The sequence below is a fragment of the Mercenaria mercenaria genome, chromosome 7 (assembly GCF_021730395.1).
Source record: "Mercenaria mercenaria strain notata chromosome 7, MADL_Memer_1, whole genome shotgun sequence".
Classification (NCBI taxonomy): domain Eukaryota; kingdom Metazoa; phylum Mollusca; class Bivalvia; order Venerida; family Veneridae; genus Mercenaria; species Mercenaria mercenaria.
The window spans coordinates 8,217,731-8,231,829 of record NC_069367.1 but is presented as its reverse complement, the minus strand read 5'-3'; the positions used below and the strand labels follow the sequence as shown (position 1 = coordinate 8,231,829).

The 14,099-nt window shown below is 33.8% G+C and overlaps 1 protein-coding gene across 1 annotated transcript in view; it reads left to right on the top strand.

Moving 5' to 3' along the window:
- The window catches only part of LOC123555001 (fibropellin-1-like), an 83,472-nt gene that overhangs the window by 18,979 nt on the left and 50,394 nt on the right, over positions 1-14,099 (top strand). Inside the window, exons 11-16 of the mRNA XM_053548945.1 lie at positions 1,341-1,454; positions 6,233-6,346; positions 6,620-6,736; positions 7,297-7,413; positions 7,698-7,811; positions 13,593-13,706. Coding sequence (XP_053404920.1) covers positions 1,341-1,454; positions 6,233-6,346; positions 6,620-6,736; positions 7,297-7,413; positions 7,698-7,811; positions 13,593-13,706 — 690 coding nt within the window. The remainder of the gene's footprint in view (positions 1-1,340; positions 1,455-6,232; positions 6,347-6,619; positions 6,737-7,296; positions 7,414-7,697; positions 7,812-13,592; positions 13,707-14,099) is intronic.

The following is a 14,099-nucleotide window of genomic DNA, read 5'->3' as shown; positions in this document are numbered from 1 at the left end:
ATCATGATTAAAAATTTGATAGAAAAGTTGTTTTCGACAATCTGAATGCGGAGATAGAAAACATTAAAAACTGAAAACTCGATGAGTTAACATGTCGAATTGGAATTGTAGGAATAATTTTATGTGTTCCTACATGTGTAAACCTGGCGTTTGACACACAAGTTTAACATAGAACATCTCCGGGACCTAATGCAGTTTGTGCGTTATTCGGCAGGGTTTGCACATACATGAACACCAGTAAAATAATTAAATCCTATGTTGAAAACGAGTTCCCATCAAAAAATATTATTTCTAAGTTCATCTTAATTTGTGTATATATGTGGAGGTTTGTGTACAGCTTAAGACATTAATATGCCGTTCATCTTTATTAATTTGCATATATATGCGGAGAAATTATGTGTGCACATGACAACATCACTTGTTTGACGTTGCGGGAGTGTAATAAAGTCATTAAATAAAATGATAATGCACTAGTATAATAAAGCTTTGACGTCGACGTCATTCATAGTATAGGAGACGTTGGTCACATTGACAGAAAGTAGATTTGTTGATGTTTCGACAGGAAAGGATAACATGTGATAAAAAGAATATTACATTTGTGACTTTCCATATTGAATTTATTAAAGTCGTTGAATATAATTAATAAAATGCTCGGCAGAGCCTCGCATTTTATTATTTTATTCAACTCGTTTAATAAATTCAATAAAAAAAGACACTCATGTAATAATCTCTATATATATGAATACAAAAATCAAGTGCACTTGTGTCCGTTTCCATGTTGAGCGTTGTATGGATACCTGCTTTTGTTGTTAGACTTTGTTCTTGTTTTTTACCATCCAAAACGTTTTGATCACGTTTAAATTGTTCATAAAGACAAATGGATTATACTAGCAAACAATACTCAGAAAACGGTTTTCTTGTGAATCGTTCGTCTCAAAATATATATTTGAAAGTCGGTGTCTCAATTTCAAAAGGATCGAGCATTTTCTTTACATCGAACCTAAATTTGATTTAAAATGGTATTTTGTGCATGTGTTTTGGGGCCGGGATTTGAATTGTCTTCAAGACATCCGGTATTTAGAGATCAACGATTTCGAGATATTGAGTTTCAACTGTATTTTGTAAATAAGTCTATGTTTATAACATGATTCATGTACCTTTTTATAATTATCATATGGCACGTACAATTATCATATAGCGTCTATGATTATCATTTGGCATCTACAGTTGTCATATGTCATCTAACGTTATCATATGGTGACTACAATTATCATTTGGCATCTACAATTACCATATCTATATTTATGATATATAACGTAAGATTTATGATTATTATTTAGACATTGATGAGTGCAGTTTGAACACATGTCAGAACGGGGCAACATGTGTTGACGGCGTCAATTCCTACAGCTGCACGTGTTTCCCAGGATACACTGGTCCTCATTGTGAGATTGGTAAGTAATACGTTGACTAGTTTGGTGAGAATGGAAATATAGCTGTTTAGGTGGTAACGAATCTCCACCGAGTGAATATACAGTAATACGCATATACAGAGATATATTATAAAACGATATATGAAATGTTTTTGTCCAGTATCCTCGTAGATATGTGTCTATAACAATTCTTTCATCATTATTATTCTCATGCTGAACAGATTTAAATTTGAAACATTCTGTGTTGTACTATTTTATTGACCTGTCAAAACATGTTTCAGGCTTTCGTGTTAATCTTATTAAGGCGTGAACAGAATATAATGAAAGCTGGGAACATGTTTTGACAGGTCAAATAAATTGTACAATACCTATAGAAATCAAATTTTGTAATGCGGCTTGAATTTCGCAACTTTTATCATGTAAGATGTAGCAACGTTACTTGTTAAATGTCAATTTAAATCAAAAATGTACATGTGCAACAATAAATGTTATCAAAAGAGAAGTGCATTTGATATCAAAAGGTCTACATAATGTGCATTTTAGTGAAATTATAATACAGAAACACTTATCTGTCTTTTTTCATATATCGTAAACTTTATTCATGATATACCAGTATAATTTATGTAAAAGACGGGTTGTATTTTGCAAATAAGTACGTACAAGCAGAAAAAATCCGTAGTGTACGTTTTGTATTGTATGTTGTAAACAGCGCACTCAAAATTTACACTTAGCGCTACATTAACACACAGACACTTGGGGTCAGGAATCCCCAACCCACCCCGATCTCCTCCGCCCTTGGTTAAGTTAAGCATTTTAAAATGTATTGAAAATAGGTGACGATCATAAAATGCATTTTGTAACAATTTCAGCGTGTTTTTCAAAAATGCATTTTAACCAAAAATGCCCTTAATATCAGAAGATATGAAATAGTGAAACTGACACTAAAAAAGATAATAGGTAAGGGTAGATTTCTCGGAAGCACAGAGCGCCAAAAAACAGTCCCAGAGCCACGCATTTACAAAGTAGGCCATCAACAAAAAGAAGTTGTAATGAAAAAATATTTCAGACGGGTTGCTTCAAACATCCAACAAGCACACATTGATTCATGCCAAACTCCGACGGAGGGGAAAGAAACGGTAAAGGTTGAAATGGGGTCAGGATGGGGATGGGGGGGGGGGGGAGAAGAACCCGAAGGGGAAAGCCGAACAAGGACAAACACACAAGGGAATGCCATGTTCTTTAAAAACAGTCGCACTTCAACGTAAACCACAACAGACACTCATGTACCAAAGATAACCATACAACTACGATCAACTGAATAACATAGAAAAACGAACAAGCAACACATAAGAAAACAGCAGGGCACCGCCACAGACCCACAAGCACACAAACGCACCCACACAAGTAGGAAAAAACAATCAAGCACCGTCTTAGGATTTGGGTGCCAAAACAAAGGGGAGCCACGCAAACTTACTAAAAGCAAAAGGATGGGGGACACAAAAAGCAGCGCAAATGCAAGGAAAAGGAGCGGGCAACAGGGGAATGAGGCGCAGGAAAAACGCTTACAACAAACAAGAAAACATACGCAACAGACAATACAAGACAGACAAAACAATCAGTTGAAAATAGGGGCACCGCCTTGGAACGGTCAGAAACCTATATAAAGGAAATTGGGGGTTTAAACGCGTTTAGGGCATGCCAACTTCGCACTTACCCTAATTTCAACAAGTTAAACAACACAATGTAAATAAAATACCCGCTGAGAAAGGCTCTAACATTAGTGCAAAAATAACAGATATAAAAAGCAAAACATAAAATTAAGGTAAATTTAAGGTATATTTACACCAATGTACTCAACAACTTGTCTGAAGTCAGAGCAACAAGAGCCTAACTTTTATGGGCACGACTAAGAAAACTGTAAGACAAAAATCAACTCCCTCCGTCCGTTGTATGTAGGATTTAGAAGAAAAGCATCATGGAGTCTTACACTTCATTAGTCATCGCACCATCAAATAGGAAAAAGAAGCAATTAACTGTAGAGGGATCAATCACTAAACATGCACTGTGCTTCACGATTTTCGCATCGTATCCTCTTTTGATAAACTTTTAAACCAATTTTACAAATATTTGATTTAAGTAAGGGGTATGTTTAATTTTCCGAATTTTATAAACTACATCTCCATAGTGTTCCGGGTTTCCAAGTTTTAAAAGTGTTTTAAGGGTCGTATTGTATTTTCCTTACAGTTCCGACGATATGTAGTAAAATTTTCTAAAAGCTTTCCGTAGCTTATGATAACGGTAACCCTGTTGTAACAATTTCTTGGTGATACGAAGATTTCTGTCATTAAAATCATCTATCTTTGAGCAAGCTCTTGCCAAACGAAAAAGATGTGAAATATAGACACCGTATGATGTTGCTCGAGAGACAACTCCATCAAGATTGGGAAAGTTGACAGTTTCAAAATTAAAATCGTCCCTTTTATTATATATTTTCGTTTCTATATTTTATTATTCACAATTCTTTATTTTAAATCCAGAAATGACGCTGCTAAATCTGAAGTATTAGCCTTGTTAAGCTGTAACTCTTTAGGGTAAATATATTTCACCATTTCTGAAAAATGTTGGTTGTTCATATTTAAAATATCATCAAGATACCTAGAGGTTCCATTAAAAGCTTCAATAATTTCAAATTGTGTCTCAGTGGATAAACTAAGCATGAAATCCCGTTCATAACAGTATAAGAATAAATCAACAATGAGGGGGGCGCAGTTGGTTCCCATCGGGATACCAATTACTTGTCTGTAAGTTTTATTGCCAAATTTGATAAATATATTATCTAGTAAAAATTTTAGAGCTTCACAAACCTGATCACATTAACGCCATAGGTTGTATCTCTTAAATGCACTGTTAGACGAGAATGCTCTTGTTTCATTGCAAGCCAGATAACTAACGTTTCCTCTTGCAAATGTTTTCTCAATTAAAGCTACTAGTTTGTCTTTAATAAAATTATGTGGTAAATTAGTATAAAGAGTAGAAAAATCATAAGTACTTATCTCCGAACATTTGAAGTGTGTGTTTTTTTTTAACTTTTTGATAACATCTCTAGAGTTCTTGATGGACCAAAACAGATTAACACCCGAGTTTTCATAAACCTTGGAGCAACACTTCTGTACGTGGTCTTTAATTGTAGTAAGACAATAAGTTAAAAGTACAGAAATGTTTTTTGTAGTGCATAAGGTTGAAGTTGCAATGAATCGAGCTTTATATGGAGTTTTGTGAACAATAGTGGATTAAGATTTTAAATTAGCGCCTACCTATGAATCCCTGGTATCAATCAACGATTCTGTAACCATTCTGTCAAATGACACGGGTCCTGAAAATTGGCGTTCGGGTTCCCACGAGAAATCAATAATTATCTAAAATTGATCAATCTTACTTGTATGCCACACTTCCCTGGGAATTGATCCCTGCTTTGCACTGCGCATATTGTATGCGGATACAAAACTAGGATTTGTATCATAGTGATGATCCGGTATAATATAGTCGTAGGTGTATCATTTTTGTACCCGGTTTATGATACGCACAATACAAAGCGGGGGTTCAAGCGGCAAGCATGTGTTCCAACGCAGTGCCCAATGTGAACTTTTGTGATTGCCCTGTGTCCGTCGTCGTCCTTTGGCGACATCCGTCGTCAACAATTTGACTGTTAACACTTTAGAGGTCACAATTTTGGCCCAATCTTAATGAAACTTGGTTAGAATGTAAAACTCAAAAAAAACTTTGAAGAATTTGATACTGCGTCATCTGGGGTCAATAACTAGGTCATCAGATTAAATTAGTGGAAAAGATTGTTAACACTCTAAAGGTCACAATTTTAGCCTAATCTTAATGAAACTTACACTTAATAAAATCTTGAACGAATATAATATCGGGTCATCTGGTGTGAAAATCCAGGTCACCAGGTCAAATCTAAGGAAATGTTTGTTAACACTTTAGAGATCACAATTTTGGCTCGATCTTAATGATACTTGGTCAGAATGTTACCATTAATAAAATCTTGGACGGGTTCGATATTAGAATATCTGAGGTCAAAGACTAGGTCACCAGAGCAAATCAAAGAAAACTTGTTAACACTCTTGAGGTCACATTTTCTTCCAATCTTAAAGAAACTTGGTCAGAATGTAATCCTGTATAAAATCTTTAACAAGATCGATATTGGGTTATCTTGGGTCATAAACTAGGTCACCAGGTCAAAAGATCCAAGGAAAAACTTATTACCACTCTAGAGGTCAAATTTATGAATCATCTTCATGAATCTTAAACCAAAGGGTAACCTTGATGATCTTTAAGTCAAGTTCGAATCTGGTTTATTTTTGGTCTAAAACTAGGTCACCAGGTCAAATCAAAGGGAAAGCTAGTTATCACTTTAGAGGACACATTTATGACCGTATCTTAATGAAACTTAGACTGACTGTTAATCTTCATGTGCGTTTGTAGTCCAAGACATACTGGCACAATGTGTGAGATAGGTAAGACATGTATATTAGCAGACCATAACGAACTGTTTTGTTTTCAAAATTGTACCAAGTATTTTGTGTTAAGTATATAACCAGATGTGTGTTTTTACAATTCAAGCTTCCCTTAGCTCGAATAGGTTTAGATTTGAAAATGGAGCGACGTACATCGATATGGAAGGGATATTAATATAACAAAATTTTGTAAATTTTACACTTATGCCTGTGTTTAACCAAATAAAAACTCAGATTAAAATAATGTATTTATGACTTTCCGACATTTAGAAATAGACGAGTGTACCCCAAACCCATGTCAGAATGGGGCAACATGTATTGACGGCGTTAATTCATACAGTTGCACGTGCAATGCAGGTTACACCGGAATTAATTGCCAGATAGGTAAGGAATTTTAACTTTTTGTAGATATTTAAAGCAATTCATTGTATTCCGTTAAAACCTCTTTTAAGATAACATTTTTGATGTGTGCAGTCGAAAGGTTGGCAAGATTTAATGTGAACGGTCGCAAGCATTTTGGATGCATTCGATATCTAGACCGAAAGTATGCGCATTTGTAAGTAACCTCACGCAATGCTTTTTTTCATGATAGACTGTGTCAAAAATATTTAGTTCCAACGTATGAACTAATTGTTCAATTTACTTTTTAAAACCAAGTATTAGGGACGAGTGCTTGCAGTATGGACCCTTGTGTAAATGGCGATTGTGTCAATATCGGCAATTCATTCATGTGCGTTTGTAGTCCAGGATATACTGGCACAAGGTGTGAGATAGGTAAGACATGTATATTTGCAGACCATATCGAACCGTTTTGTTTTTAAAAATGTACCAAGTATTTTGTGTTATGTATATAACCAGATGTGTGTTTTTAACAATTCAAGCTTCCCTTAGCTCGAATGTGTTTAGATTTGAAAATGGAGCGGCGTACATCGATATGGAAGGGATTTTAATATAACAAAATTTTGTAAATTTTGCACTTATGCCTGTGTTTAACCAAATAAAAACTCAGACTAAAATAATGTATTTATGCCTTTCCGACATCGGAATAAATTGCCAGATAGGTACGGAATTTTAACTTTTTGTAGATATTTAAAGCAATTCATTGTATTCCGTTAAAACCTCTTTTAAGATAACATTATTGATGTGTGCAGTCGAAAGGTTGGCAAGATTTAATGTGAACGGTCGCAAGCATTTTGGATGCATTCGATATTTAGACCGAAAGTATGCGCATTTGAAAGTAACCTCTCGCAATATTTTTTTTTATGATAGACTGTGTCAAAAATACTTAGTTCCAACGTATGAACTAATTGTTCAATTTACTTTTTAAAACCAAGTATTAGGGACGAGTGCTTGCAGTATGGACCCTTGTGTAAATGGTGCTTGTGTCAATATCGGCAATTCATTCATGTGCGTTTGTAGTCCAGGATATACTGGCACAAGGTGTGAGATAGGTAAGGCATGTATATTTGCAGACCATAACGAACCGTTTTGTTTTTAAAAATGTCTCAAGTATTTTGTGTTAGGTATATACCAAGATGTGTGCTTTTAATAATTCAAGCTTCCACTTAGCTCGAATAGGTTTAGATTTGATCACGGTGTTTCAACCCGTGTGAAAATGGAGCGACGTACATCGATATGGAAGTGATATTAATATAGCAAGATTTTGTTAATTTTGCAGTTTTGCCTGTGTTTAACAAAAAAATAATGTATTAATTTATGACTTACCGACATTTAGAAATCAATGAGTGTAGTCCAAATCCATGTCAGAATGGGGCAACATGTGTTGACGGCGTTAATTCATACAGCTGCACGTGCAGTGCAGGGTACACGGGAATTAACTGCCAGATAGGTAAGGCATTTTAATTTTTTGTAAATATTGAAAGCAAAATATTGTATTTCGTTGATTCCTCTTTTAAGTTAACATTTTTGAAACGCAGTCGAAAGGCTGGCTTGACATAATGTGACTGGTCGCAAACATTTTGGATGCATTCGATGTCTAGACCGAAAAATATTCGCATAATTTGTACAAAAAAAAACGTTTACTTCTGTGTTTTATAACACGGATTGTGTCAAATTTGCTAAGTTAACTCGAATGTCACTAATCAATATTTCAAAGTATAACGGAACCTTAATAGCCGGAATCTCACTTAATACGATGAAACTACTATAACCAGAATGGCACTGATCAATATTGCATAATACAATGGAACTGTCACTAATCCGGTAATCTTTCTATACCGATCTAAAAAATTCATAATCATTCTCTTACATAACCATACATTTATAATCCCAAGCCGAGATTTTGTGTCAAATTGTTGTTATTTTTATGTATGAGTTGGTCTTCTATATTAGTCTTTTTTGTTTTTGACACATTTGTGTCTGTTTATAGTATTAACCCTTGATTCTTAAGTGCCAACGGAAAATATGTAGAAAATTCTCACACGTCAAAATAGACCAAATAGAATGAACAAGCATTCAAACACTTGGGTCTGGGAATAAATATTGATCAAAATTCATTTTTAAGAAATTGCATAGAACTCTTTACTTTAAGTGGTATGTTAAACCTTACCCTGCTCAATTATGCTTATTTACACTATTTTTATCGGAAGGCGATTTACAATAGAACGTATGTGGTCTTTTTTGGCTGTTCTAGCTAGACAATGAAAGGATCGGTGCTCTGACATCTATTTTGATTTTCTGATACTCATGGAAATTATATTTGATGAAAATGCTTTAAACTGTAAATACAGGTATTGAATGCTATATTTTTTTGTGTTTATACGGAATCAGTTTGTATACAATATCCTGAACATTTTTAGCTCGACTTTTCAAAGAAAGAGTAGAGCTATTGCACTCGCCCGTTTTTTGACTTAAAACTTAAAATAGTTATTTACTATCAAAGTCTACACCAGTAATATGGTGGCATTAGAGTGGTTAACTTAGAAATCTTTATGACATCTCTTAAAATTACATGGCTTAGAAGGTACCTTACCTAGATATCCATTTCTTAACACATTTCACAATTTAGGTGCTGACTTTCTAAAAAACAAACTACATAATATTAAAACTCCATTTTGGAAAGATGCTTTCCAGTGATAAATAAATCTCAACAAGCAATATCCAAAAACATGGAAAGATTTCTTTGTTTTACCAGTTTGTCAAATAATATGTTTAAAATAGGCGAAGCAAGTCACTACTTTTCGAGATTCTATAAAAAGGGTGTTAAATTGGTGAATGACTTCTTGGAAAGAAATGGAAAACTGTTAATAGTTTTATAGATATACCCTGAAATCCCGAAAATAAGCCGCGGCTTATTTTAAATTTTCATAAGGATTTGGTGGCTTATTATCAAGACGGGCTTATTTTTAGTCCGGTGAACTTTTGAGTACATATATTCAGTAACGGTTTAAAAACCGGCGTATTTTCGAGTGATATGGATGTCATATATTTTGCTTTTTAGCAAAAACATCGACTTCGGTAAATACTCATACTTCTGACATACCAGTTTTGGTACAATTTGTTACAACTTCTTAAAGAAAATACTCCGATGCTAACAGATAATTACCCATTAAAAAGTTTTGTCTGGTCTAACAAACAAATACACCTATGATATTTAATTGGCCGACAGGTATGAATAACTGACACAATACGTGATAAACGCTGCATTGTGTTATAAAGACCAACCATGTTAATTAGTAGAACTGACGTGAAAAGAAGAGTTTGAGACAGGAATTTTATTGCTTTTAAAGTTTTAAAGAGAATTCCGATAATTTTTTTCCTTTCATAGAATTTTTTTTAATTCATATATATGATAGGAAAATGTGTGCTGAAAACAATGAACAAATAAAAATAATAGGTCACCAGGCTTGTTTTAGTGAAAAATTGCTTTGAACACACCCACTGTTGCTGAAACTGCCAGCGATTTTTGAACATTTTCATAATTTTCTGTTTTTTTATAAATACCAACCAAAATATACATCCAGGCAGCATAATACGGTTTTTTTCTTATTACAGATTTTATCATATACTTACTTGATATCATAGTCATATTTGTAATACTCTATCCTTACAATGACGGGTACAAATGAAAAAAAAATATTGTTCATATTTACTTTTGTGAACTTTTTTCAATGAAAAATACCCATAGTGAAGAATATTTTTTTAAATTTTGAAAAAACTCTTTCATATAATTTTTTCCTTTTTTTCTTGTGTATAGATAATTGTATTGTGAGCATAAAAATGGCTAAAAGTGTATGGGTCACCAGGCTAAATTTTATGTTAAGACCGCTAGAATACAAACACCAGTTCGGACGGAAATGGCGCGAACCTGCCCAAATTGATTACATGTATGTCTGCTAAAAGTTTAAAAAAAAGTTTTAAAAATTCTTAATTCTTTCTATAATTGCATACTAAATAATCTAAAAGGTGATATTGTCTTATCAGTACTAAGTCAATTATCTTACGTTATATGAACAACACTGTCTTTATACTAAAATGCGATGTGAAAAACACAACCACAAAAATAGCAAGATACCTGTCAGGCATGATACTTGTCAATACAACATAAACCAGTATCAACATTTGATTACTGATATAACTTATCAAAAATGTTATTACATTCAAGATTACTCATATTTAAGATTGTCTGTAACATGTTTCAACAAATGTTGACTTCAGTTCAGTTTTCCATAGAAAGTGTCGGCTGCGCAGAAAGATGCGCATTAAAAACTATAGGAATTCCCTTTAATTTGTCCAGGGTTTTAAAAATCAGCACACATTGCATTGTTTAAGTGTTTTTATTCCTAAGTATGTTTTATTGCTATTACATGTGGAAATAAATGTACTATGTACACGTTGGTACCTTTTGCTATCTTATGTGGTGTTGATACTATTACTGATACAAAAATCTGGACGGCTTATTTTTGAGCCCTTTTTGCCTGTAGTGAAATGGTGGCTTCTTTTCGAGACCGGCTTATTTTCAAAACCGGCTTATTTTCGGCATTTCAGGGTATATAATATCCAAACAAACTTTCTTCAATACCAAAGTATAATTAAATCAATTAGGGCATTTTTAGATAAATTAAGATTTCCTCATTATGCAGTCAAATAGCAAACTCCTATGCAGCCATTACCACTAAAAATCGTTAAGAGTGCTAAAAAGTGCAGGTGTATTTATGATTTTATGTCAAGCCTTCATAACGTACCAGATTCCAGTAGGAAATGGAAAAGTAAATTAAATTTAAATGCTAAATTTAAGTGGAAATTCATATACAAATGTCCAATTGCAATAACAAAGGACCCAAAACTTCAGTGGTTTCAGTTCAAACTAAATCAGAGAATTATCGGCACAACTATTTATCACAAAAGATGAGGAAAAGAAATGATAATCTTTGTTCACTATGTCACAACCCCTCAGGCACAATAGAGCATTTATTTGCAGACTGCCAAATTTCTCTATTATTGTGGGAAGAAGTTAAAAGATAAATAAAAAGAAAATGTCCTAATGCAGATATAATCTGGTCAATATCAGACATTATATTAGGCGATGCAAATTTCAATGCAGCTACACTGTTACTTATCTTGATTGGAAAATACACTATTTATCAAAGTAAATTTAAGAAGGCTGTTCCTACCTCACAGATGTTTATCAACAGTTTAAGAATACTTTTGAAAACCGAGAAATAAATCGCCAAAAAATCCAAAAATATGAATAGCTTTGAGAGAAAATGAAATAGTTTCAGGACTCTACATCTAGATGATAGAGTGTAACACATGGGGTGTGGGGCTTCATAGAGATTGCGCTTGTTGTCTTCTTTTTGTATGTATGTGTGGGCGTGTGCGTGTTAGTTCTCGTCCATTTTCTCTATTTGTCTTTGTGTTGGGTCTGTTTACCTTATGTATACGGAGTCATTTAACTGAAGTGCTGAAGTACATGCTATATATGGAATGCATTTAGTATTAGTTAATGACTATTTGTTACTTTTACTGACTTTTTTCCATTCTGACCTTGTACTTCTTTAATTACATTTTACCTTTTTCATAATAAATTGTTGAAAAAGTTACAGTAGAAAAGGTACGTAAACACGGCAATTCCACACAAAAGTATTTGTTAGAGTTTCCTCCCCTAGATCAATACTAGGTTAAAGATTGCACAAACCGTGTAGGTTAAATTTAAACAAGGTCACTATGTATGCTAACTAAGACGCTAACCTAATGTGGGTAGTTGGATACCTGATGTCTACTGGTCAATTTGTCCTTGCCACTTTCGCCCCCTTATTTGGAGGGAAAGGATGCCAAATAAAAATACAACATTTTTTTAACGCTGTAAACTGTAAGATCTAAATATTGCAAGTCAATTTTGTTTGCCTGTTAGTTACTTTTATAGTGTATGAAAAACTATATAATCATATGTCTGTTAGTCTTTTCATTGTTAATACAGTATTAGTCTTTCTGTTTAGAATAGCCTCTAACTGGAACATAATATGTTTCACCTAATGCTGAACAATATATGTCACTAATTTTACATGCATATAAATGTCTGTATGTTTAGACAATTCTCGTTCATATAGAGCTACATTTCAAGTTATGTTTAAAATTGTATATTTAACGTTTCTGGCACATAAAATCAATTTTGCATGAATTTATGATGCTTTTGATGTAAAAATGGAAATAAATTATGAAAAAGTCTACACTAGAAGAAACAATCCCGATAACTCTGTTATAATTTTGACAGAGTTATGCCCCGATTTAACTTAGATTTTTTTGGTTAAAGGTTTCGATGAAGTCAAATATCACTGTTACTATTAAAGCTTTTGACTTGAAGCTTAAAACAGTTATTTATTATTAAAGTCTACACCAGGAAAAACAATCTTGATAACTCTAATTTGAATTTTGACAGAGTAATGCCCCTTTTTAACTTAGAAATTTTTGGTTCAAAATTTATAAATTTTTACTAGCAAAGCTCTAATTCAGAGTTAAGCACAGAGAAAAGTCGAGCGTGTTGTCTTACGGACAGCTCTTGTTTATCTAATGCATTTACCTAACTTCAGTGTCAGTTTCAATATAAAATTTATGGTTGCACAAAGCATAAGCAAACATCATTATTTTCTTGGTTATTTTCTTACCTTTATGTAAGCTTTTATTTGCTCAAAATGAGTTATCATCTTCTGATAAACTGAACAAGTAAATTTCAGCGATATAAATTTGATCGAAAAAATTGAGCCGTGCCATGGGAAAACCAACATAGTGGGTTTGCGACCAGCATGGATCCAGACCAGCCTGCGCATCCGCGCAGTCTGGTCAGGCTCCATGCTGTTCGCTTTTAAAGCCCATTGGAATTGGAGAAACTGTTAGCGAACCGCATGGATCCTGACAAGACTGCGCGGATGCGCATGCTAGTCTTGAGCCATGCTGGTCGCAAACCCACTATGTTGGTTTTCCCATGGCACGGCTCAATTATGTTATTACGAATTGACTAAACCGATTTTTTTAAGAAGTGGTAAATGTGAAGCTAACGAGTGTTGAACCTTACCTCACAGTAAGCATGTATTGACATGTTTCTGTAATGATATCATATATTACTGTTGCTATTCAGTTGATTCTTGATTACCTCTCTTTTAATTAAAAACAGAAATTAACGAGTGCAGTTTAAACCCTTGTAAAAACGGGGCAACGTGTTATGATAATGTCAACTCTTACAGCTGCACGTGCAGTTCTGGATACACTGGCTCAAACTGTGAAACCGGTAAGACACCTTAAAGAGAACATGAAAACAAAATTTTTGAACTTGCCATATTTCCATATTAGTATCAAGATAAACTGAAAGCCTGGTGATCCTTTATATCTAATATTTACATAACTAACAAACAGTTACATAACTTTACAAACATTTAACATCCGCTTTTCTCGGAAAATGTAATGAAAAAAAGGCGCAGCAGGCCCGTAATTACACCCGCCAATTACTGTGTGATTTCGTACCCACTCAAGCAATTCAGTATTCTTTGGATACAATTGCAGCTCAATTCGCATGCGATTTGCCCTATAAACAGAAGAAAATGTCGAAATCATGTAAAAGCAATACATAATTTGCATATTGTCATTACGGGTAAGTAACGTCATCAAGAAAACAAAATTCACA